Source organism: Capricornis sumatraensis, chromosome X (assembly GCF_032405125.1).
Source record: "Capricornis sumatraensis isolate serow.1 chromosome X, serow.2, whole genome shotgun sequence".
NCBI lineage: Eukaryota > Metazoa > Chordata > Mammalia > Artiodactyla > Bovidae > Capricornis > Capricornis sumatraensis.
The window spans coordinates 18,401,776-18,428,715 of NC_091092.1; the positions used below are offsets into that span (position 1 = coordinate 18,401,776).

The following is a 26,940-nucleotide window of genomic DNA, read 5'->3' on the forward strand; positions in this document are numbered from 1 at the left end:
AGGCAGGTGAGGTGGTCTGATATTCCCATCTCTTGAAAAATGTTCCACAGTTTGTTGCGATCCACACAGTCAAAGGCTTTGGCATAGTCAATAAAGCAGATGTTTTTCTGGAACTCTCTTGCTTTTTCCATGATCCAGCGGATATTGGCGATTTGATCTCTGGTTCCTCTGCCTTTTTAAAGCCAGCTTGAACATCTGGAAGTTCACAGTTCACATATTGTTGAAGCCTGGCTTGGAGAAATTTGAACATTACTTTGCTAGCCTGTGAGATGGGTGCAATTTGAGGTAGTTTGAGCATTCTTTTGGCATTGCCTTTCTTTGGGATTGGAATTAAAACTGTCCTTTTCCAGTCCTGTGTCAACTGTTGAGCTTTCCAAATTTGCTGGCATATTGAGTGCTGCACTTTCACAGCATCATCTTTTAGGATTTGAAATAGCTCAACTGGAATTCCATCACCTCCACTAGCTTTGTTCGTAGTGATACTACCTAAGGCCCACTAAACTTCGCATTCCAGGATATCTGGCTCTAGTTGAGTGATCACACCATCATGATTATCTGGGTCATGAAGATCTTTTTTGTATAGTTCTTGTGTGTATTCTTGCCACCTCTTCTTAATATTTTCTACTTCTCTTAGGTCCATACCATTTCTGTCCTTTATTGTGCCCATCCTTGCATGAAATGTTCCCATGGTATCTCTAATTTTCTTGATGAGATCTCTAGTTTTTCCCATCCTATTGTTTTCCTCTATTTCTTTGCATCAGTCACTGAGGAAGGCTTTCTTATCTCTCCTTGCTATTTTTTGGCACTCTGCATTCAAATGGGTATATCTTTCCTTTTCTCCTTTGCCTTTCACTTCTTTTCTTTTCACAGCTATTTGTAAGGCCTCCTCAGACAACCATTTTGCCTTTTTGCATTTGTTTTTCTTGGGGATGGTCTTGATCCCTGTCTCCTGTACAATGTCACGAACCTCCATCCATAGTTCTTCAGGCACTCTTTCTATCAGATTTAATTCCTTGAATCTTTTTCTCACTTCTACTGTATAATCATAAGGGATTTGATTTAGATCATACTTGAATGGTCTAGTGGTTTTCCCTACTTTCTTCAATTTAAGTCTGAATTTGGCAATAAGGAGTTTATGATCTGAGTCACAGTCAGCTCCAGTTCCTGGTCTTGTTTTTGCTGACTATATAGTATAGAGCTTCTCCATCTTTGGCTGCAAAGAATATAATCAATCTGACTTCGGTGTTGATCATCTGGTGATGTCCATATGTAGAGTCTTCTCTTGTGTTGTTGGAAGAGGGTGTTTGCTATGACCATTGCGTTCTCTTGGCAGAATTCTATTAGCCTTTTCCCTGCTTCATTCTGTACTCCAAGGCCAAATTTGCCTGTTACTCCAGGTGTTTCTTGACTTCCTACTTTTGCATTCCAGTCCCCTATAATGAAAAGGACATCTTTCGGGGGTATTAATTCTAGAAGGTCTTGTAGGTCTTCATAGAACCATTCAACTTCAGCTTCTTCAGCATTACTGGCCGCAACATAGACTTGGATTACTGTGATATTGAATGGTTTGTCTTGGAAACAAACAGAGATCATTCTGTCATTTTTGAGATTGCATCCAAGTACTGCATTTTGGACTCTTTTGTTGACTATGATGGCTATTCCATTTCTTCTAAGGGATTCTTGCCCACAGTAGTAGGTATAATGGTCATCTGAGTTAAATTCACCCATTCCAGTCCATTTTAGTTCGCTGATTCCTAAAATGTTGACTTTCACTCTTGCCATCTCCTGTCGGAGCACTTCCAATTTGCCTTGATTCATGAACGTAACATTCCAGGTTCCTATCCAATATTGCTCTTTACAGCATCGGACTTTACTTCCATCACCAGTCACATCCACAACTGGGTGTTGTTTTTGCTTTGGCTCCATCCCTTCATTCTTTCTGGAGTTATTTCTCCACTGATCTCCAGTAGCATATTGGGCACCTACCGACCCAGGGAGTTCCTCATTCAGTGTCTTATCTTTTTGCCTTTTCATACTGTTTGTGGGGTTCTCAAGGTAAGAGTACTGAAGTGGTTTGCCATCCCCTTCTTCAGTGGAGCACATTTTGTCAGAACTCTCCACCATGACCTGTCCATCTTGGGTGGCCCTACACAGCATGGCTCATAGTTTCACTGAGTTAGACAAGGCTGTGGTCCATTTGATCAGATTGGTTAGTTTCCTGTGATTGTGGTTTTCAGTCTGTCTGCCCTCTGATGGAGAAGGGTAAGAGACTTATGGAAGCTTCCTGATGGGAGAGACTGACTGAGGGGGAAACTGGGTCTTGTTCTGATGAGCGGGACCATGATCAGTAAGTCTTTAATCCAATTTTGTGTTGATGGTATCTTCACTGGTGGTTCAGATGGTAAAGCATCTGCCTACAATGTGGGAGACACAGGTTCGATCCCTGGGTTGAGAAGATCCTCTAGAGAAGGAAATGACAACCCACTCTGGTACTCTTGCCTGGAAAATCCCATGGATGGAGGAGCATTGTAGGCTACAGTCCATGCGGTCGCAAAGAGTGGGACACAACTGAGCGACTTTACTTTCACTTTCTGTTGATGGTTGGGGCTGTATTTCCTCCCTATTATTTGACCTGAGGCCAAACTTTCGTGGAAGTAATAAAGATAATGGCGACTTCCTTCAAAAGGTCCCATGCGGGCACTGCTCACTCAGTACCCCCAACCCTGCAGCAGGCCACTGCCGACCCACACCTCCACCGGAGACTCCTGGACACTCACAGGCAAGTCTGGGTCAGTCTCTTGTACGGTCACTGCTCCTTTGTTCTGGGTCCTGGTACCCATAAGGTTCTGTTTGTGCCCTCCAAGAGTCTGTTTCCCCCGTCCTGTGTAAGTTCTAGCAGCTGTATGTTGGGGTTAATGGTGACCTCCTCCAAAAGGGCTTACGCCATACCCAAGTCTGCTGCACCCAGAGCCCCTGCCCCTGCAGCGGTCCACTGCTGACCTGTACATCCACAGGAGACACTCAGACACAGTTCTACTTAATACTCTTAAATGCACTGTGTTGTGTGCTGTCCCTTGTAAAGAAAGATGACGCCACTCAATCAGCCACCATTAGCAGAGGTTGCACTTCAAGTTGTTTTTTTCCAGCCACAGTAATGAGCTTGTATTAAGCCACCTGCCTCCCCTACCTTTTTCCTCTCTAGGCCCTCTTGAAACCAATAGTGCATACTGGCAAACAGTTGCTTAGACTTAATTTTGGAGTGAGTAGTTGAGAGTTAGCAGGCCTTTCCACGGATTAAGCCTTGGCCTCATTATCACTGGACTATAACCCACTGAGCTCCCTGGCCCCACACCCATAATGTGTTACAACTCTATTTAAAATTAGATGACTATGAATACACTGGGGGAAGTCATGCCCTAGCTAAAGAACAAAAAATTGCCTGTTTCTGTTTATAATCCTAGTAATTAAAGACTATATCACCTGGCCCTTCGCCACATTCTGTATACTTAAAAAGGTACTAAGATAACATAATTTTTGCACAATTTTTTTTTAATTTAGTGGTGAAATATTGAGTGGCAAATTATAAGAAACTCTGAATCTCTTCTTTTCTGGCAGCATTATTGCCAGTAATGGTAACATTATTATCATTCCTGAGCCCCAAGGGACTGTTGTTTAGCCATTGTTTAGTTGCTAAATCATGTCTGACTCTTGCGAACCTATGGACTGTAACCCCACCAGGCTCCTCTGTCCATGGGATTCTCCAGGCAAGAATACTGGAGTGGGTAGCCATTCCCTTCTCCAGGGAATTTTCCCGACCCAGGGATTGAACCCACCTTTTCTGCATAGGCAGGTGGATTATTTACCACTGAGCCACCAGGGGGAAGCCCCTTAAAGAATATGTCTTACCAAAAGAAGTAAATATGTGGGAGTATTGAAAATATGATATCTATATATTTTTATATCAAACTCATTAATATACTGAGACAGTTTCTACATAGAGGCCTGCAAGGAGTACGTGTATCTTATATACTCAGCAGACGATAAAGTTCTGTCCTAAAAACTAATTCTAGGTCCAATTAACTCTTGGCTGCATGACCAATCTTAACTGATTCAGAAACAGGAAGACCCATCTTCTATGGTTCTTCCAAAGGAATCAAACTTATTGTGTCCAGTTCAGTTCAGTTCAGTCGCTCAGTCGTGTCCAACTCTTTGCGACCCCATGAACCGCAGCATGCCAGGCCTCCCTGTCCATCACCCACTCCCGAACTTTACCCAAACTCATGTCCATTGAGTCGGTAATGCCATCCAACCATCTCATCCTCTGTCTTCCCCTTTCCCTCCTGCCTTCAATCTTTCCCAGCATCAGGGTCTTTTCAAATGAGTCAGCTCTTCGCATCAGGTGGCCGAAGTATTGGAGTTTCAACTTCAACATCAGTCCTTCCTTCCAGTGAACACCCAGGACTGATCTCCTTTAGAATGGACTGGTTGGATCTCCTTGCAGTCCAAGGGACTGTCAAGAGTCTTCTCCAACACCACAGTTCAAAAACATCAATTCTTCAGTGCTCAGCTTTCTTTATAGTCCAACTCTCATATCCATACACGACCACTCTAAAAACCATAGCCTTGACTAGACAGACCTTAGTTGACAAAGTAAATGTCTCTGCTTTTTAATATGCTATCTAGGTTGGTTATAACTTTCCTTGCAAGGAGTAAGCATCTTTTAATTTCATGGCTGCAATCACCATCTGCAGTGATTTTGGGGCCCCCCAAAAATGAAGTCAGCCACTGTTTCCACTGTTTCCCCATCTATTTGCCATGAAGTGATGAAACTGGATGCCATGATCTTAGTTTTCTGAATGTTGAGCTTTAAGCCAACTTTTTCACTCTCCTCTTTCACTTTCATCAAGAAGCTCTTTAGTTCTTCTTTGCTTTCTGCCATAAGGGTGGTGTCATCTGCATATCTGAGGTTATTGATATTTCTCCCAGCAATCTTGATTCCAGCTTGTGCTTCATCCTGCTCCATGTGTCTCATGATGTACTCTGCATAGAAGTTAAATAAGCAGGATGACAATATACAGCCTTGACATACTCCTTTTCTTGTTTGGAACCAGTCTGTTGTTCCATGTCCAGTTCTAACTGTTGCTTCTTGACCTGCATACAGATTTCTCAGGAGGCAGGTGAGGTGGTCTGGTATTCCCATCTTTTTTAGAATTTTCCACAGTTTATTATGATCCACACAGTCAAAGACTTTGGCATAGTCAATAAAGCAGAAATAGATGTTTTTTGAAACTCTCCTGATTTTTTGATGATCCAGCAGATGTTGGCAATTTGATCTCTGGTTGTGTCCAGGGGCAAGTTAAATGGTTCACAATGGGGCACATGGACTAAGTGAATAGAAAATTAGAGACAAGAGAAATATTTTAGGGAGGCAGCTTAGCATAGTAGATACAAATGCGGGCTTTGGGAAGTACCACACTTGCATTGTAAAAATCCTAAAGATCTATAGCGGAGCATGAAATGGTGGTTAAGACCATGGGCTGTGGATCAAACAAATGGATTTTTTAGCTAAGCTGCTGACCCTCCATAACTTTAGGCAAGCTACTTACCATTTCCCATTGTATAGGGTGAACATTAAGTGAGCTCATCCATTTACAGAGAGCAGGCAGAAAGTAAGGCTCAATAAATGATACAGTCTTTTCTAGCAGCAGCAGTAGAAGTCAAAGTAGATGTAAAAAATAGCCAACCTAAATGTGGATTAAACTCTTGACTGTGATCTCACCAGCATCAGATTTATACTTATGAAAACTTAAATGTGAATAATGCCCTATTCTTGCTGTCTCACTCTTATTCCCATGAGGCTCTCCGTGAACCTCTTTGAACCCTCTAGTCCTCTTTCTCTTTCCATTTTCTCCCAGAGCAAGAGTTTCTTCCTAGCCCTGCCCTTCTTTACTGCCTCTAATCTATTTTGATGCTGAAATCAGAGTAATTTATTTAAATTATAAGTCCTACCATATTGCTGATTTGGCAGCTGCTCATGATCATTGGTTGACATTGGCTCTGAGCAAGAAACATTGAAACGTGATGAAGATTACTGATACATAAACTGACTTGTCTTGAGAGGAAAGGGAGAAATAGTGAATTTTTTGTTTCTTTTTGGACCCTTTAGGCTAGATGCCAGTGTTTCCATTTGAGTATTAAGTGCTTGGCCAGGTCAGGAAGAAACTGTTGATAAAGCATCTAATGTGATGCCAAGAACCCAGCAGTACACATTTCACTGTAATTGCTGATGAGGCCCAATGGTTGAGCAATCTATTGGTTTAATATTCTTGAATCATAGTTCACCAAACTCTCTGTGCTTCAGATTTCTCATCTGTAGTGAGAAAGTTAACCTGGATGATCTCTATATTCCCTTGGGTCCTGATAAGGCATGATTTCTTTATACCATCTGAAGGACTAAGGTTTGGAATACACAAAATCCCCATCATAAACAAATGTTCTCCCTACAGCAATCTGGCTTCAGTATAACTGCAATAGGAGAATAAAAGGGATCAATGTAATTAAATGCCATAAAAGTCAGATGACGTTGACCATTTTAACACCTCAGCCCCAATATAACAGAGGATTAGTTTTAACTGCCACCTTTGTCACTTTGATTTCTGCCATTATTATCTCCTAAAGTGCTACGTGATACTGACCTTTTTTTTTTTTTTCTGTGAAAGTGATTGACAGATTTTATAAAGATACCTAATGAGATACTTCAACATACCCCAGCTGTTGCAAAGCTTGTCTTTTGGGAATTACTATGGCATCTTGTTGACACAAAGACTGTTTCTTTGTGACTCCACACTACTGTACATCAACTATTACAAGGAGAGTACTTCTCAACCTTACCAGCAAAGATTTCTTTAATTATTTGTCTTTATGAACTCCAGATTGTGAATAATAATAACTATTAAATTATATCTATTATAGCTTATTTCCCATACTTGGCGAGGCAAAAACAAAAAAACAAAAACATATAACTGCTACTTAGAGCATTTGATCAGCATGAGACATGCAATCATAATTTGATGTAATTCTCACTAAAAGGAAATGTATATAATATTTTAATTAGCTTCATCTTAGGTAAGTATCAAATTTCTCTTGTGAATTTGAAACACCAAGATATCTTGGAAACTCTTAGATACTTAAAAAGATTTCTAGTGATCAACGGATTATAATTTGGAAATTTAATGAATACATTAGGTAACGATCAACCAAATAATGATTATCATTATTATTGATGTTATTTATTGGGCAATTGTTAATACTATATGCCAGAACTTGTTTTAAACACTGTGCACATTTAATCTTCCTTTAATCCTGAGCCACAAAGAGGTTAAATGATTTACCCAGTATCACACAACTAGGATTTGTGTGGAGGATTTGAACCCCAGAAGGTTTGAATTGATGGAGATGAGGCCTACTGTCCTTAACTCATCAGTGAACAAAGACAGTGCTCTAGTAGGCGAATAAGAGAAAGAGAGAGATTCACATTTAACAATTGAATCTTAAGTTGCTGAAATATGGAAAGGCATCAGAACTGAAGGGTGGAGAAGTACTAGGAGAAATGTAGCTGGAGACAGGGCACCAATCTTTACTCTTTAGATGAGTACCTGAGTTTGTGCATTTGTGTTGAGAATTCTACAAAGGTTGAATGTTGGGCCAATCAGTAACTTATTGGTGAGAGCAATGAATTCTGAATGCCTAACAACATGGTTGGTATGGGCCTAGAGGGGTGAGAAGTTGGGTAGAGGTGGCTAACCCCATTTTAAGACTGGGAACAGAGTTGGAGGGAAGGAGAAAATGGCTGCCCCTGGACAGTGGCATATATGCAATAAGGTGGGGGGAGGGGAAAAGAGGGGAAAAACTCATCTTTGAGTTAATAACTTATGTTCTAGAGTTTCAGGGTCTTTAAACTTCTGTGGAGTAGGGATTTGTGACAATGCTATAACACAGAATACCATAAAACCCTGGCTATTGGGCTTGCAGGGTTAGTACTCTTAACAATTTTAAGACAATGAAATGCTGAGGGAGGTAAGGAATACAAAGGTCAAGGATTTGAACGATAAAGCTCTGGGAGATGCTAATGACTAATCCCCCTTGTATTCTAAGTCAATCGCAATTTTATCTCGTAGGATAGTGGAAATGGACTTGGGGGTGGAGGCAGAGCATTGAATAAGGGGAAGGCCACTTGGACAAGAATTTGGGGCCTCTCTCCCTAGCTTTTTTTTTATTGGAGGATAATTGCTTTACAATATTGTGTTGGTTCCTGCCATACATCAACATGAATCAGCCATAGGTATACATATGGCCCTTTCGTCCTGAGCCCCCCTCCCACCTCCCTCCCTGTCCCACCCCTCTAGGTTGTCACAGAGCACTAGGTTCAGCTCCCTGTGTCACATAGCCTCCCTTAGTTTAACTTGAGCAGTTTAACCCTCCCATTTGTAGTTTAACCCTCCCATTTTATATTGAGGGTTTATCCATGAGGCTTCGTTTTACAGACATTCCAAACTTAAGGAAAAAGGCAAAACCACTTTCCTAAGGGAGAAAAAACAGACAAGGAAGCTCTAAAAAGTGTTCAAATAGGTCATCTTTGTCCTTTCTGAATTTAGGGGCAGACACTAGCAAGGATGCTTTGGCTCGGAAATCGGGAAGGTCTAAGTAATGACTCCGTGAATAAAACCAATAGCAGCAATAAATGATAATAATAACAGCTACCATCCCCCACCTTTAGGAGTTTGGAATTAACATATACACAGTACTATATATAAAAACAGATAATCAACAAGGACCCAACTCAGGGAACTCTACTCAGTATTCTGTAATAACCTATATGGGAAAGAATCTGAAAAAGAGTAGATATTTGTATATGTATAACTGATTCACTTTGTTGTACACCTGAAACTAACACAACATTGCAAATCAACTATACTCCAATATAAAGTAGAAATAAAAGCATAGCAGTTACCGATTCAGTCACCTCTGATCTGGGCACAGAGCTAAATGCTTTTATAGACTGTGCCATTCTATTCTCTGTAGCGCTGTGAGATAGATGCTCATTTTGCAGATGTCATCACTTTTTTGCCTGTGAAGAAGCTATGCAGGTTGCCTAAGGATATAGGAATAAACCAAGTAAAGGCATGTTTGAATCACTCTGCAAATAGATTTAAGTAATTGCTCGGGCCTTATGCAGCTGAAATACACACCAGGTTGAGATGATCTATTCCTTTGAACCCAGGCAATTCTGAGTTCAGAAGGACAAATCACAAACTGGCCCCTGAAATTGGGAATGTCTGATAGCTGATTCCAACAGAGAAGTGTTTTCCATAGATTTAAGTAGAAGAAATGTTTCCTTCACAGAAAGGAACGGTTTTATTGCAATTACATGTTTGCTTAAAAAGACTTTTATTAATTTGTTCATTGAACAAACACTTCTTGAGCACCAACTATCTGCTCTGCACCCAGTGACTCAAACATGAAATTGAGACAGATTTAATAAAACCCTCGATCCTAAGGAATGTCTGAAATAACCAAATTTAGGTAGAATCTATTAGTCAAGTGTGCTTTTTCAGTCTCATTCCAATGGCTATTTAAATACTCTCATCGAGTGAGGAGGGCAGTAGAGTCCTTGGATTCTGCTGCTGCCGCAGATCATGGAATAAAAGAACCTTAGTAATGAGATAGCCCCTTTCCTGCATTTTATAGATCAGGGAGTCAGATGGCCTTGGACTGTAAACTGTATAACCTTGGGCAGGTTACTGAACCTCTCCCAGCCTCAGGCTTTTCCTGTAACATGGGGGTAAAAGCACTTGCCTTACAGAAACATGGTAAGGATTGCACAAGATAATTTATATCAAGTTCTTAGTGTAGAATACAACATGCTCAGTATATTATACATTTACTGTTATTGTGATCACCATTTGCTGAGTGAGGGGACTGAAACTCAGAAAAGGGAAATGACTAGCCTAAGATCGTATAGTTTGTTGTTAGGGCAGATAGTAAAACTCAGATCTCTGTTAGCAAATATTCCTTCTACTATACCACCTGTTTTATTCCCTAGGAAGAGGTAATGTAAACTTCCTATGCTTGTTAGAAATAAGTTGGCTGATCTAGGGAGAAGAAGGGAGAGGAAAACAAGAAAATAGATAACATAAGGAAAGAATTCCTAGAGTCAGAAACCAAAACAGCCAGGGAGATAACCAAAAAGCAGAGGAGAAATAGCAGTTACCAGAGAGTTTAAATCATAAAATTGCAGCCTTATAGTGCCTGCTGAATCACAGAATGGAACTCTATCCTCATTCCTTTATTCATCACAAACATGTCAATGAAATTAACTAAGCTTTTCTTTTTTCTTGGGGATGGTAGTAGGGAGGTGGTTCAGAATGCATGTATGTTTCACAAAAAGTTCCCTTGCATACAGCTTTACTAGACAATTTCTATTTTCAAAGCAAGGGAACCCTATAACTGAAGTTAGAATAGAAGCATAAGTACTACCAAGATTTAAGGAATGACAGACTTTAAAAGATAGTGGGCTGGAGTGAAACCTGAGTAGAAACTATTGAGACGTTTAACAAAAAAAAAAAAAAAGGCTTAAGAATAAAGCCACATTGTTATTCCTCTGTATATTGACAACATAGGTAATTACAGTGCTGGGAATGATTGATTTGTTAGATGAAGATACTCTTAAGAATTAGAAATATATGAAAAAGCCAGTCTGTCCATATGTTAAAAGCAAAGATTAATTTACAGTTGTCTAACAAAAAGACAAAAACCCTGATGCTGGGAGGGATTGGGGGCAGGAGGAGAAAGGGACGATAGAGGATGAGATGGCTGGATGGCATCACCAACTCGATGCACATGAGTTTGTGTGAACTCTGGGAGTTGGTGATGGACAGGGAGGCCTGGTATGCTGCAGTTCATGGGGTCCCAAAGAGTCGGACACGACTGAGCGACTGAACTGAACTGAAGCAAAAGATGATATAATCTTTCCTAAAGTATTCAATCGAGGACTGCAATATTGCTTATGCAACGTCCAAGGCGTATTCAAAATATTCCAGGAGTTTCCTAGAAGGTACAAGGCCATTTTGTTCAATTCATGACTGCCTAGTTCCATGGCACACATAACATCTGATTAGAGTTTCTGACCCACCAATAGAGATACTTCATGGTAGTTTGGGAAGCAATTACTATACAAAATGGTTGTTCCTTTTGTACTTCATCCTTTAATCTTGAGTTTTCTGATTTCCCTCTCCTAAAAATAGTTACGTATTATTCCAAATAAAATATACTGATAACACTTTGATTGCTTATTCATTTGATAATTTTTGCCTTCACAGGGCCTCAGGTACTGTTTATACAGCGCTGGACATTGCCACAGGACAAGAGGTAAGCATCAACATTCATTTCTGACTTTTACTTTCCTTTATTCGTATTGATCAGAATTCTTCTTTGATGGCATTTGTGCCTGACAAAATGGGTACCACTGGGTTGACATAAGTTTCCTTCATTGATGTCCAAAGTATCTGCTGTGAATGATGAATTCATGATTGGCCAAAGAAAAGGAGTTTGTGGCATTAAGAAAAATCCTAGTAAGGTAAAGAATTTGTATGTCTGACCCTGTTGCTGAAAAATATGGATGCTTGTGTTTAGTCTAATGATGGTAATTCATTCTTATCTCTTAATCATGATTCAGGTGGCCATAAAGCAGATGAACCTTCAACAGCAGCCCAAAAAGGAATTAATTATTAATGAAATTCTGGTCATGAGGGAAAATAAGAACCCCAATATTGTTAATTATTTAGATAGGTAAGTTTTCTTTCATCATATACTTGTTTTTTTTTTTATGGGATATAATTTTCATGGCCAGTTATTTAGGATCTATTCATTTAGCATCCATTCTGCAAATATCTTTCAAATGCTATAAAACAGTATCAAATATATTGCTAAACTTGTACCCACTTATCTTTGTTCATCCATTAAACATTTGAAGACACATTTTATGGTGTTGCTTCTAAACATGAGCAGTTTGTGTAATTTTCTTTTGAAGACTGTGGTTCTGTATTGCCACGAAACAGACTATCGCATATAGTAAAGAGCTGCGGTGTTTTAAACATTTATTCAAGTGTTTGTTTGGAGCCAGTGCAGTGTCTAGCTATCTAAGTAAAGAAGACAGACTACAATGGCCCTGCTTTAATGGGTGCTTTGTGATGAACTGACAGTGAGGTCTAGGGAATTGAGACTTTAATCTCAAACCTTTTTCCTAGACCAGGTAATTAATATCTGTTTCATCAGTCATGTTAGCAGTGGGTTATTAATAGATGTTTAAAAACAGCATTAACTCTTTACTTGTGATTTAACATCTGTCTCATTCAATTTTGATGTGTTTGCTTGGCACCACTGTGCTGTGTACTCTGGGTTGATACAAAGGAAATAAGACCAAGTCTACAACCTCAGTGAGCTTGAGATCTCACTTTCTGTGTTTTATACCAGGTAGACCAGTGGTACAGAAAGGAGGCAAAAGAGGGGCCAAAAAAAAGTGTCATTTAGGAGGCAACTGCAGCAGAGTGACTTTATTCTGCTTTTGTAATTTTGTAAAAACTGCATTTGTAAAAAGATGCATATTTCTTGGTGGTTCTCTGTAACGAATGAGGTATTTCATTTTTGTGAAATGAGAGTTTTCCTTTTGAACAAACTTTCTGAGTGAATCTTATGGGCACTGCAGTTTGAACACCACTGGATAGAAAGTTTTGCTTCATACTGATGTCGAGCTAGGAGCAGGATAGAATTGTTGGGATTGTTCCATTGATTGTAATGCCTCTCTCTTGCTACACAAGGGGAAAGACAGACCTGATCATACTGTTAAAATGCCTTCAGATGATCCCAGGGGTTTGAATTTGCTCTGGTGACCTGCCTTCCTGTATTTGATCATGTGGGCTGTGCTCCTCAATACCTACTTAAAGATAATGGGCATGTGATAAACGACTTCTATCAGAACTGAGACTTCAGTGCAGTAAATCCTTGCCAATTTGAATCTTTTTACATTATCCTATAAAATTGTGTCATGGAGCAGTTCAGTCCAAGAAGTCAACACTATGGCTTAAATGATCCAAAAGGGCTATTCACCAATCCTGTTAATTGAAATTAGCTTTTTACAGTGGAATGACTGACAGTAGTCAGTCACCAAAGGCTTCGTTGCTCTTTTCCTTCCTTCCACGGTGTACTTTCATCTCATGATCCTTTGATTTCCATGCATATTCTCTTCTAAGATAAAGGAAGTGTCCCATAAGCATAACTGATATGTTCCTCTTGTTAGATAACATGACCAAATGCAGACAGAGGCTCACTGCACATTGCCTTCTTAATGGAAATATAGAAGCGTCTCCACTTCTTAGGCCTGAGTCAACGTCTTTTTCCTCTCTTGTTGTAGCTACTTAGTGGGCGATGAACTGTGGGTAGTCATGGAATACTTGGCTGGTGGCTCTTTGACTGATGTGGTCACAGAGACCTGTATGGATGAAGGACAGATAGCAGCTGTCTGCAGAGAGGTAAGAAAACAGAACATTTTTGGCTGATGAGAACACCCACATTGGCACTTTTTTATCTTTGATTATTTAGAATGTTTATAATGTCAGAATATCAGTAGCACAACTTTTATACTAAAAAACAATTGAAGATCCTAACAATTTAAATCCTAACCCTCTCTCCCCAGCTCCTGGTTTATTTTAGTTGCTTTGTGATCGATCTTTCTGAATTCTATTATACCATTCACAGGGTACAATATCTAAGCCTGCCTAGTGGAGTCTTGTTGAATATGGAAGGCAGTAATATTGACATGGAACTTCTTCCTGGTTGGGGGGAATTTTTATATGATAGTTATTTTGCCTTGTCTATGCAATATAAGCCATGTACATATACAGATCACATTATAACCCCATCATTTTCTGGAAGGCAGTTTACACAAGGTCCTCCCTCAGTCCAGAAAGTAGTTGCTTTCACAGTACAATCTTGAAACTCCCTCAGACCCCTACAGTGGGTCTGAGTGTCTGCCTGTTTTCTAATAACAGTGGCATATCCCCAGTTTCAAACTAAACTAAGGGTATTTTGTTATATTAATTTTCTCAATAGTTAAAAAAAAAAAACACTCCTCATTGGAGTCTTATCTTGAGCATTACCCTCTACCCTCTATTCACTGAAGTTTTCTATAGACACCAGTAGGAACTCTGACCCACTGAAACTTGAAAATCAATGATAGTAAAACAAAGCCAAATAATGTCAGCTAGCCTTTCATTGTTTTTTATTTTAAATTATTCACTTAAATTTCCTCCTTCTGCTGTCCTCTCATTCCCATTTCTTCCTCCCCAAATATGTACACATATCCACCAAATTCATATATTTTCTATTCATACAATAAATCAAACTTAAAATATTCAGGGGATTCCTCAGCCTTTAGCCTGTGGTTCCATCTGTTAGTATTACAACACAAAGCCATTTCCAAATTAGTACCTATAGTTACTTCAGAGCCTAGAGGTGGTTCTGGAACCTAGCTATCTGTCCATCAGAACTAGCTTGGGGCACTTGTTTTAAATGCAGATTTCTAGGTCCCACTCCAGACCTTCTGAATCTAATCATATCCCAGATGCAGATGCTTACTATATCTATAACAGATCAAGCCAAATCCATATCCTCCAGACAAGCAGATCCAAATATGATTATAGTAATTGGTCCATTCAACTGCATTAACAATGTAGTGCTACTTACCACACCATCACTCTTTGTGGCCAAGTCTGATTCAGGAGCTTTCATATGTATAATGCTAAGTTGCATCACTGATGTAAATGGTAACATGATTTCAACCTGGCTTTGAAACATTTAATTTATTTCTCCTGACAACTTAAGCTTGTACCTTTGCTTAAAATTTATCTAGAAATGAAACACATTTTTTAAAAATTTTGTGATACAACTAGAACTTTTTTCTTCCTGATACAACAGTGCCTCCAAGCTTTGGATTTCTTGCACTCAAACCAAGTGATCCACAGAGACATAAAGAGTGACAATATTCTCCTTGGGATGGATGGCTCTGTCAAACTGAGTAAGTATTATGGTGCAGATAACATGTGAGAGAGTGTCAGGGGATTTATGTTCTTTTACTGTCTATCTTGAGAAGAAAAGGGCTCTTGAGAGTGAGGGTTTGAAGGCATTTAGAGGCCTGTTTGAGGTGAAGCATTTTTTTTCACATTGTATTCCTGTAGACTGTGACCAGATTTGGGGAGGGTTAATAGTTAAGAATATCTAGTGGTTTCTATCTGCTGGATGACAAATACCTAAGCTGTAATACATAATTATACTATATTAGTCAAAATAATACTAAAACATAATAAAATCTTAAGATTAAAAATAAAAAAAAAAAGACAGAAAAGAGAAAGATTCTAGAAGTTAGAGGGAACAGTATGAGGAGGGAACCAGGATTGAGGTCTAGTAAAAATGGTATCACTCAGTTACTTCAGGCTCGTTTAAAATCTGGAGCAGCTGAGAGATTGGATAACAAAAGGATATGAGTGAGGCAGTTTCACAAGCTCAGTGCCCAAAGGAAGGCACGGTCGTATCTGAAAGTGACCTCTCGTAAAAGAAAAATAAGTTGAGCTGATTTTCACTGACTTTTGTTCTCTACAGCTGATTTTGGGTTCTGTGCCCAGATCACTCCTGAGCAAAGTAAACGAAGCACAATGGTGGGAACTCCCTATTGGATGGCACCTGAGGTAGTGACTCGAAAAGCTTATGGTCCAAAAGTTGATATCTGGTCTCTGGGAATTATGGCGATTGAAATGGTAGAAGGCGAACCCCCTTACCTTAATGAAAATCCACTCAGGGTAAGTAAAAAGAAAACTCAAGTCCTTTATCCCAAGGGAAGGGAAAAAAAAGCCAAATGTCATTTCTTGTCTCCACTAAAAGTGGCCAGAATGGGCTCTTTGATGGGACAAGTGACATAGAAGCTCCAAATTGTAATTTTCAAAATTACTGTGAGTTATTTATTTTCTGTTTCTCTTAAGATGTCTCAACAGCTTTTTCAAATGCTTTGATTGCACTATTTCTATTGTCAGGGGTCTTTAAAATTTTGTAGTATAAATTTCTGCTGTCAAAAAAATATATAGCTTTTTTTTAAAGCAAGATGTGGGAAGAAAACAGTATTTTTTATCACATGCAACTTACTTTTAGCAGAGTAAATAAATGCATTTCCAGAACAGCTGAAATTTTTAAAATTAGATTTACATTATCAGTAATGATTTATTGAGCCACAGCAGCTTGGTGGGTATTGAATGGAACAAAAGATAGACACAGTATCAGCCTGGCAAAATCACAAACTTAATTAGACTGTCAGGTTAGAAATGAATGGAAATTGTTTGTGTTGGGTAACTCAGTTTGTGACTGCAGAATCAGAGGTTAGATCCTTATGTGGTCTGGTTACTTCTGTGAAGAGAAAAACTCCATTTTGGAGCCTAACACCCATTCAGAGAAAGGCAAAGGAACATGAAAGAAATGGTTGCTCAGTGCAGAAGTGAGCCAGGAGCTGTTTTGTTGAATAAAGCCTAAAGGTAAGTCAGAAGCTGTGTTATATATATAAAGGGCATCACACTATTAAGAAAAGGAAATATGTACCAATTCGAATTCTAGTCTCCAATCCTATGCAGAGTGCCAGTGCCGAAGGCGTCTTGCATATTGTTGTCTTCCTTACCACTAAGAGCCTAAAACTGAATTTTACCATTAGTATATAAAAATCATTGCCTGTACATGGTTAAGTGTTCACACGTTCAGCTTATAAAATCCATATGTAAATCAAATATATGTGGCTTTCTGTACATGTAAAGAAACTTACAGACTAATTATCTAGTTATTTTGAAATGGAGCAGTTTCTAATTGGGAGCTGCATTCCCTGTGTATGGAGAGGGGGACAGCCTCCCCTTTGCCCCTTCCTAATTCTTCTCTGCTAGTTGGCCTCTTGTCTTAGACCCGGCACTGATTAGAAAATAACAGATAGGAGTGAATGCCCTAATGAATGCTATGGGCTATTGCTCTGGGCTCATGAAACAATCTGGAAGTGAGACGTGCACCGTGATTAGCTGCCTGCAGGGCTGAGTGGAAAAAGAGGGACATTTTCCCACTGTTTGTGGGTCAGTCCTCCATGAACTTAATCAAACCCACCCCTGACCTATGGATAATTACATGGGCTTGTCCTAATTGTCTAACCACCTTTGCCCTTTAAGAAGTAGCAGTGAAAGAACACACCAGGCCTCTCATTTCCTTTAAGTCTTCAGAGTTTGGAGAAACTAAACAGATTATGGCTATTTTGCTTTCTGCCTTCTAATGAGTAATTTACAGCTTGCAATATTTAAGGTTGAAATAAATGGCTCTGTAAAGCAGTTGGCCTCAGTAATGCATTTATTACCTTCCCCAAGTACAATTGATCACTCTTCAGCAAGGCTGTTAATTGTTAGAAAAAAGGAAACAAGTTGTAATCTTTATGGGCATCTTCTAGCCTAGGATTAGAGCTAATAATTAACAGCTTGTCTCTTAGGATCCGAAGCCTTGTATCTAAACAAGTACTTGTAGATTAACAAGCCACAGGTTCAGGAAGCCTCCATTATGGCTATAACAAAAAGATCCATCCGGAAGACCACCCTGTTGAATTCCACTGATAAGGATTTACTGTAACTATGCTCATTATTCTCTGTGTGTGATCAACCTCCAGTGACTCAATCAAGTCCGTATGGAGGCAGGCCTCTATCTGTTTGCCAGGTGCCACAAGGACTTTTTAAGTTTTGATTTTGAATATGTTGTCCTCCTGTTCTCTTAAATAAAATCCAGTATCCCTGGATATATGCCCTTATTTGGGATTTGAAAAATATAGTCACTGAAACACTGGAGAGGTTGGACAGAAAAACACATAGCATGACCTTGTTGGAAGCATGTGTTTTCTTGAATTCTGGTGACCAGGGCATGTGTGGAGAAATAGAAAATGGCAGAACTGGCTTAGCCCTTCTTTCTTTAACATCCTTCCGAGACTACCACCCGTCTACCACTTTAGACTTTGAAGATGAACAAAAGGAAGGAAGTGGAAATGAGACAGAGTGGTAGAGTGAAGTCTAACATGTTAATGTGAAAAGCATTTGGCCTATGGAGTCAGGTAGATTTGGGTAAGTCCTGGTTCTACAACCTGCCAGCCCTGTGACCTTCAGCAGGTGACCCAAAACCTCTATAAGCCCTGTTTCCTGTGTGTAATTGGGAACAATATCTCTCTTGCAGAGTTAGTATGAAATCTAAATGAAATCATGCATGTAAACACCTAGCACAGTGTCTAGCTCATTGTAACGAGAGGGAGAAAGAGATTTATATATCAATAGAAAAGTGAGAAAGGAAACAGAACAGATGCTTAGAATACTTTTTACCCGTTCATGAAGGGAGATTGGATTCCCCACTCCTCCCAAGCACTTTCCTTCCACAGTAGCATCCCCTTGAAGAGTGGAAGGTCCTACACGGTTCAGTATAAATTACCGTGAACAGGTTACACTGAGCAGCAGAGGTTAAAGATGAAATCTGGGACTATACATTCGAAGGCTGTTGGCATTTTGCTGTGGCTTTTGTGTGTGTGTGTGTGTCTCTATTGTGTCAGTTGGAACTGAGCAAGCCCTCTTGGAATATTGCCTGTTAACTTATCACTGATGCAAGGAATTAGCTATATTCCCCCCCTAGTTTTAAAGCAGTTGGGATTTTTTTAAAAGTAAATTGCTCTGTACTAATTGACCTAATTTGCTCATAAAATGCCTTTTAAAGGTTAAAGAGTTGTTAACTGTGCCAATGTTATAAGGTTGGTACTCTTTCAGAGACAGAGAGGAGACAAGTTCCTCACTGCCTGAAGTCTGTGCACTCAACGTAATTGGCCTTGAATGTGTTGTTCTGTGACCCACAGCCATTTTTGGTGCAGCCTCCAATAATAAAGTGCCTTGTTCTTTCTGTTCGCCAAAGTGACTGAAGTCAAATTCGAACTTTCTCTGTAGATATGTAAATCAAATGTTGGGATACTGCTGCTCTCCCCAGCTTGTGTGTTCGTTTGAAGATATCTTTTTATAAACCTATGATTATAATGACCTGATTCTAAATAAGGAGGCACAATCATTTCCAGAAAACAAATCTTTGGTTTGTTGTTGTTGTTGTTGTTTTCCCCAGCACTAAGAGAGTGCCTCTTTATTAACTTGGCATTCAACATAATGGGGCTGTTCTTGTCAATGGGTTTTGAGGGATTTTGGTGTTTGTGAAACGTCTCAGTGATATCCAGTGGAGGATCCTACTGGACCCTGTGGGTGGTGCCCCTTTTCTGTGTAACTTTCCAGACCTTTATCCTAGTTGAGATGAACTTTAAGTGTTCTCTTTCTACCCTTGCTTTAAGCATCTGTGAAGCCATATCAAACACTGGATCTTTGGAAGACTGTTATCAGTATCAAGAAGAGATATCTGAAGGCTAAAAACAGTGTTTAGGAGAGTATGGGACCCACCTATCTTATACAGTGGTTCTCCTCCTTGGTTGTACATTGGAATCCCTGTGAAGCTTCAAGAACTGATAAGGTCAGGTTTCTACACCAAGGACTAGAACAAACATCAATGCAAAGCTCTGTGGCTAGCCCTTTGTAGAACCCTGTCTAAACTGAAAAAAACATTCTTCATCAGCCCTCTTTGAGCCTGGTTGTTCAACCAGAAAAGAGCATGCTCTCATTCTGGCCGCATTTCTCCTTTTCATCTAAAAAGGACATCATGAATCACTTTGTCAAAATCTTGGCACATTCTGGCATTCTTTGATTTACTGTTTCCAGCAACACTATCAAAAAAGAAATGACATTAATTCAGCATATACCTCCTTGCTATGCCATTTTCTTTTTCAATTTTGCTTCTCTTGCAAATGGAGTCCCTCATTACCACCTGATAGCTGTTGTGTACATCACATGTACTGATGATAATAAAGCCATTAGTCTGACTGCTCATAATTAAGAGTGTATAACCTGTATGGTCAGAGAGAAGGGTGGGAAGAAGTATCAATTGAGACCTGTTGTCTACAGGAAGAGGCTCCCTGCGCCCCCCATCCCCACACTTGAAACACTGCGCAAGTGTTAGTTTCTTCTTTTTTACTATACAACTAGGGAAATTGTGGTTAGCTTATATGCCTAGAGAAGAGAATTAAGCAGAATAGAATCTCTAGCACTAAAAAGCAGCAACTTAGGGCCAAAGTGCTTTGAGCTCCCTCCAACCACTGGAACCTGTGTTGTGGACTGGAATGTCTGGGTTTGATGGAATTAAAATCAAATATAAACTTCCTGAGTGCCAGAGAAGCAAGCGTACTTTGCTAGCACTCTGTCAATATTGTTTTGAATGTATTTCAGGAAGATCTGGGAGCATTCCCTTCTTTTTCCATAAGCCTCTATGGAACAGCAAGGTTTATTGATGGTTGGTTGACCCTCTGCCTACTTTGAGGGCAAACCTATGCCTAAAAGGAGGGGCAAGTTGGGATAACGGCAACTAAAATAATCATGAAACAGGAACAGAGTCTCTTTTTAATCAGAAAAATATTGCCTGTCAAAAGATAGATAGCTCTTAAGACTCATTGGTTGTCAGGAATTTAGCATAGGAAAATGGGACCTAGCCATAGGAAAGCTGCAAGTCTCATTTAGATTGTAATTCAGAAGCAGACAGTTCAAACCAGTAATTTATGATCCAGAAGACAGCCAAAGGAGAAACTAATTCCACAGCAAACAAAAGTCTGAGACTCTGACTAGGTGAAGATGTGGCAAAGAGGGATTACAAACGTGGTAACCAGGGACCTACTATTGGCCAAGACTGATATTCCTGTATCATGTGAGTTGAAGAGTCAATTCTGTTCCCGGGTCTACCCATCAGGAGCCCCATGATCTTGCATAGATTACTTCTTGCTGGGCCTCATTTACTTTTGCTTCAAACAAGTGGAATTTGACAAGATTATTGGTTACCCGTGAACTCTGTGAATTCCATGGGCTCCTAGAATTCCATGGAGGTCCTTGGGGCCCAATGGGGAGGTCATGTGGTTCTCAAGTCCACCAAAATAGTTCCCTCATTAACTTGTTTTCTGTATCAGGCTTCCACATGAAATTTAGTTAAATAAAAGGGGAAACTCATGGTCTCTGTCTCTGATTCTGTTTTCTTAGGCTGTAGATATATGCTCCAGCCTCCCATGAGTGCCAGGACGGCCTGGGTTTGAGTATGCACTGTCTGTAGGAGGGCTTCCAGAGTTGTGATCTTCAGACAGCTTGAGTGGAGGGACTTCCCTGGTGGTCCACTGTTTAAGACTTCACGCTTCCAATGCAACGTGTGTGGGTTTGATCCTTGGTTGGGGAACTAAGGTCCTACTTGATGAGTGGCACAGCCAAAAAGAAAGAAAAAGCAAAGAAAGCTGTTTGGCGACATCTCTCTGATTATCTCCTGACTAAGTCTGTATTCCATAGAGTGGAAAGGACCCCATTTCCCTACCAAGAAAGACATTCGATTGTGATGCAAATGAAACATGATGCATGTGGGTAAGAAGCCCGGGAAGAACACAACAGTGATAAAGCTGTTTCAAGGACCCATTTTCTACCCTGGGCTGTACTGAGAACCATGTGCATGTTATTGTGTACAGAGCTGTTCAGCTGATGAACTGCATATAAAACAGAAGTTGAAGCCAGTTTATGTAAGCAGTAATGCATGTTTCACAGATCATATCACAGTCCAGCTGGTTTTTGAAAAGCCCCAAAGAATCAGGGACTTAGTACCTTCCTGCTCCAGTGTTCTGAAGTGAGACAGGAATAAACATATAATGGTAAACAGTACATTGAAACTAGAAACTAGGTGTGGGTTGAAGAGAAAATGGGAGATGAGGAAGTCAACAGACCACGTGTTAGATGATGTTTTGAGAAGTTTTACGGGAGAAGGACCAGAGAAATGGGGAGGTAGCAGAATGGATCCTAGGATCAGGTCCCTTTGACCTCCCTGAATTGTGGAGCCTTTATCTTCATTTCTCTTCCTCGTCACTCCACCAGCCACCTTCTCTCCCCGTGGTCCCTTGGCCCTAGTCCTTGCCCTGTGTTCTGCTACCTCTGCTTCTTACAACTTTTCTCCTCTACCTCCTGCCTCATTTTGCTTTCCTGATTTTCTGTCTCTATGCCTATCCCTCCTCTACTTCCAAACCCCTTGTGGTTCTCAAGCTTGGGTGCCTCCTGGGCTACCCAGGGTGGCTCCTTGAGCACACATAGCCTGCTCCACATTTCTTGATGAACACTATTAATCCTGAGAGATTAAAATGAGCATGTCCATTGTCGGAGTCATCTGGTCTTTATTTTCTGGCAATGGCCAGTTTTTTATGCTTGAAAGGAGCACTCTAAAGGCAGTTCAACACCTAATCTGTTGGTGGTACCTAATTACCTTTTACCATAAACCAATAAGAGAATAGATCTGTAATAGCTCAATTTTTAATGACTTTTAAAGGATTAAACAATAACAGCAGAGCCCCCTACCATGTATAATTTAGTGACAGATGAGACCTACTATACAAGACAAGTCAGGAACTAAATTAGAGCACAGTGTTTATTCAGTTATCACACTGAACTGTTGGGTTGAATAAGTCAAAATAGGGAATACAACATTTGTTATAATATAACAACTTTTTTGTAGATTTGGCCCCATTTACTCTCATCTTAGAAATGTCAGGGCCTTTAATGAAATCTATAAAAACATCAGAGGCAGTAATACACTCTGGCCTTTAACCTCTGAAATCCCAGGTCAAAAGTGACCTCTAAGTCATAAGGTGTCAAGTCACTTGTTGCCAAATCTCTCCCATAAAACACTCAGAGATAGCTGAAAGGAATTGGGACATAAGTAGGTTATGGGCAACAACCAGAAGACACACTGCTTATAAACACTCAACATATATACAGATACTGGTGAATACAATAGGAAACCTAACTGGGCCTTTTGTTCCCCATTTCCAAGTTTAGTTGCAAAACGATTGACCTCAAAAGGGTCCATTTCCTTTGTTAAAGGTAGAGGTGGAGTTACGCATGCTCAGTGTGTCTCATCTCTCTTTTTTTTAGTCTGAAGGTTCTCAGACTCTCAGAAATTAATAGAATGAGTGTACAGAGAAGTAGAATATAGTAGACCTGAAAAGCACTATGAACCGATTTGACATAATTAAGATTTATACAATTTTCACACAACAGTAGGATACAAATTCTATTCAAGTTCCCATAGAGTATAAACTAGGAGATTATGAAATATATCCAGGGACATAAGACCATGGCTTCTTAGATATAGCCCGCATTTAAAAATGGAAATTTAATTTACAAATACATAGGAGTTTTTAAAGTATCTTTGATATTAATTTCTCATTTTGACATTATTTTCTCATTAAAATGCTTTCTTCTCTGCAGTCACCCTCCATGATTTTTCAGTCTTCCAACTTTATTGAGGTTTTCAATAGCTAAGTTGCAGAGCTCTCTTGGTAAATGTCACACTGCATTTGAAAATATGTGGGTTATTTTCAAATCTTTTGATATTGGTCTCTAACATTATTCCACAGTAATAAGAGAACAGACTGTATGATCTCAATGCCTTTAGACCAAGAAATTTCTGTACCTGGTCTTATGTCAGAGTGTTTCATCTCTTAAAGAGTCCTTGTCTGCCTCTGCTTACGAAAACCAAAATCACAGAGGGTGGGAGCACTGTGAGGTGGTGCCGTAAAGTGGTCAAGTGGATGGACTCTGGGCTCACACTTCCTGGATTCAGATACTGACACCCACATTGCTAATTGTGTAATGTTGGGCAAGTTATTATGTTAACCCTACCGCCCTCAGTTTCTTCATCTGTCAATTGGTCATAATCGAGTATAACTCAGGGGATTGTTGTATGAATCACGTGAGCTAATAGTAATCATTCAGTAAATGCTAACTAATAATATTTCCCATGAAACAGTCTTTATACAGATATTAAGATATTGTTACATTGTTTGTTAAATAGATTTTTATGGGCTAGTTTGGGAGCCTGTTCATCACGTATAACACCATTTCCATGGGAGAATGTATTTTGAGTTCCAAATATTCAACTTAGAAAGAAATGTTCCACCACTCTCCTCTTTGTAAAGAGAGTCTTTATATCAGTGCTGGGGCCTCTCAGGGTTACTAATACATTTCCATGTGAGTCTCCTGGTTTGTTTCTAACCTAAACTTTACTAACTGTTAAAATGAACTGAAGTCACAAACTGAAGCCTTTTAATCAAATGGTTAGTCCAGTTGCAAAACTGCCTTAATGAAAATGTATTGGGTACCTATGCATTGTTTGGGGACCTCTTTGGAGAAATGTGGTAACTTCTAAGATGACTGCTTTGATCAGTTTTTAACTGAGGAAATTGCCAATAAGGTAAATTGAATTATTCCTCCAACTGGGTAAAGTCATGCTATCTGAGTACTTAGGTAAATTTAGTTGCACATCAGGATCCATAGAAAACTGTAACATTTGTTTGTTATTGACAAGGGATGTAAAGTTATTAAGAATTCCAGAACACCAAAAACTTCTAGGTAATATGTATATCACAATGAAGAAAGGCAATATTTTTTGGCCAAAGGTTGTCTGTCTAATATTATAAATAAGGTCAGTAGGTCATGGGGGCTTTGTCTCACCTTAGGAATAAAACAGACCTTGTTAAATAATGTAGCAGAAGAAAAATCAAGAGTTCTTTCTCTGTTCAAGATCAGTCAGAGAAGACTAAGTTTCTGTGTTTCCAGTTCCAGAGAGAACTAATTGTCTTCACTTGCTCTCTGGGTTTGCCCACAACAGATTACCATGTTGTGGTAATCTCCAGTTTTCCCTCCCTTTGATGGCATCCCCTTACCTACATTGCTCATGGCACTCTCTTCCTTCTCCCACACTGAAGACTTGGGTAGTCAGAAGTTCCCACATTCCAGGCCTGTTCAACTCAGAAAGGGTGTCATTCTCTATGTATCTTCTTATATGTTCACTCATTTGCTTTAGCTTCTGAGCTTTAATACTTCATATAGCAAAGTGTCATATTCCCATCTCAATGAGATTTATTTCTACTTTTTGGTTTTCATTTCATTTAGCAACAAAAAAATTTATTGATCACCTGTTTTGAGCCACTATCCGCAATATCCAAAGATGCTTGTGACACAATTCCTACCTTCACAATCTAGGGAGACAGACCTGTGAACAAGTAACAGGTATTCACCCTACAACATGAAAACAGATGTATAAACAAAGGGGTATAGTAGCTCAAAGGAGGCGAGGGCTAACCCTATCTCCATGGTGACTGCCACCCCAGTTTGCTTGGCATTGAGAGACGTAGAAGCTTCAGTAGTAAAACCCAGGATAGTCCCTGGAAAACTGAGGTGGTTGTTCACCATATCCATCTGGGAGAGATTGAGAAGACTTAGCAAAGGAAGTGCCATTTGAAATAGAAATTAAAAGGCAAGTAGAAGTTCACCAGGCACTGAAGGGAATAGCATTTGAGGCAGATATGAAAGAGCATTTCTTATTATAGGAATGAAGAACTAATTGGCATGAATAGTATGTGAGCCTTGGCCAATATGTGTGTGTATGTGAAAGTGAGGGAAGCAGGGTTCTCAGATGAGAACAGAGGAGGACTAGAAAGAGAGGCAGGGGCCAAATCATGGAGGACCATCTATCCCATGCAAAGGAATCTTTACTATGTCCAGTGTTTTCAAACAGCTATAGTGATCCCTTGGTTTAAATTAAACCTTGCTTGGAAGCATAATGAAAGTGAAAGTTGCTCAGTCATGTCCGACTCTTTGCAACTCCATGACTATACAGTCCATGGAACTCTCCAGGCAAGAATACTGGAGTGGGTAGCCTTTCCCTTCTCCAGGGAATCTTCCCAACCCAGGGATTGAACCCAGGTCTCCCGCATTGCAGGCAGATTCTTTACCAGCTGAGCCGCAAGGGAAGCATAAATAAATAGAGAATAAAATCAAGTATTTCTCTGATTGAAACACATGTGGTACAGGGTCCTAGAATCTCTCCATCTATCTCCTTCTCCCACCCCTTTTCCCACTTAGCTGGTCTTGAGGGGAATTTAGGGGAGAACAGTTTGAAAACCATGTCCATGGACCACGTTGTTGTTGTTTAGTAACTAAGTCTTGTCCAACTCTTGCGACCCCATGGACTGTAGCCCTCCAGGCTCCTCTGTCCATGGGATTTCCCAGGCAAGAGGCAAGAATACTAGAGCGGATTGCCATTTCCCGACCCAGGGATTGAACCTTGCATCTCCTGCATTGGCTGGCAGATTCTTTACCACTGAGCCAACAGGGAAGCCCTCTGTGGGCCATAGAGAGCCAATAAAAATTGCTAAAGCAGAAAAATGGATGCCATGATGAGGTTTAGAATAAGATAGATTGTTCAGGAGGATGGACTGAAGAACACAGAGGCTTAAGTTCGAAAAAAAACCTATTGGAAGCTATTGTAACAGTAGGGACAGAGAAAAGTGGATGGGTATGAAAGCCATTTCTAAAGGTTGCATGAACTGAAGCTACTGAAGTTGGGGGAGGAAGAATTTTCTAGATGGGGAGGAAGGAGAAGTCAAGTTTGACTCTGGGTTTCTTACTAAAGAAGCAACCAACTACAAAGAAAATCTCTAATCTCTTTTTTTTTTTTTATTGAGGCATAGTTGATGTACAATATTGTATGTTTCAGGATTACATCATAATGACTCGCAGTTTTTAACATTTGTATTCCATTTATAGTTATTATGAGAGATTGGCTATATTCTCTGTGTGGTATAATATATCCTTGTTGCTTATTTATTATTATACATAGTAGTTT

General features: G+C 39.8%; 1 protein-coding gene across 4 annotated transcripts in view; it reads left to right on the plus strand.

The window, feature by feature from the left end:
- Window positions 1–26,940, plus strand: part of PAK3 (p21 (RAC1) activated kinase 3) — a 92,973-nt gene that overhangs the window by 57,728 nt on the left and 8,305 nt on the right. For all 4 annotated transcript variants that reach the window (XM_068963368.1, XM_068963370.1, XM_068963371.1 and 1 more), the window contains 5 exons: window positions 11,379–11,427; window positions 11,735–11,847; window positions 13,469–13,586; window positions 15,031–15,130; window positions 15,712–15,908. In XM_068963368.1, the coding sequence (XP_068819469.1) occupies window positions 11,379–11,427; window positions 11,735–11,847; window positions 13,469–13,586; window positions 15,031–15,130; window positions 15,712–15,908 (577 nt within the window). The remainder of the gene's footprint in view (window positions 1–11,378; window positions 11,428–11,734; window positions 11,848–13,468; window positions 13,587–15,030; window positions 15,131–15,711; window positions 15,909–26,940) is intronic.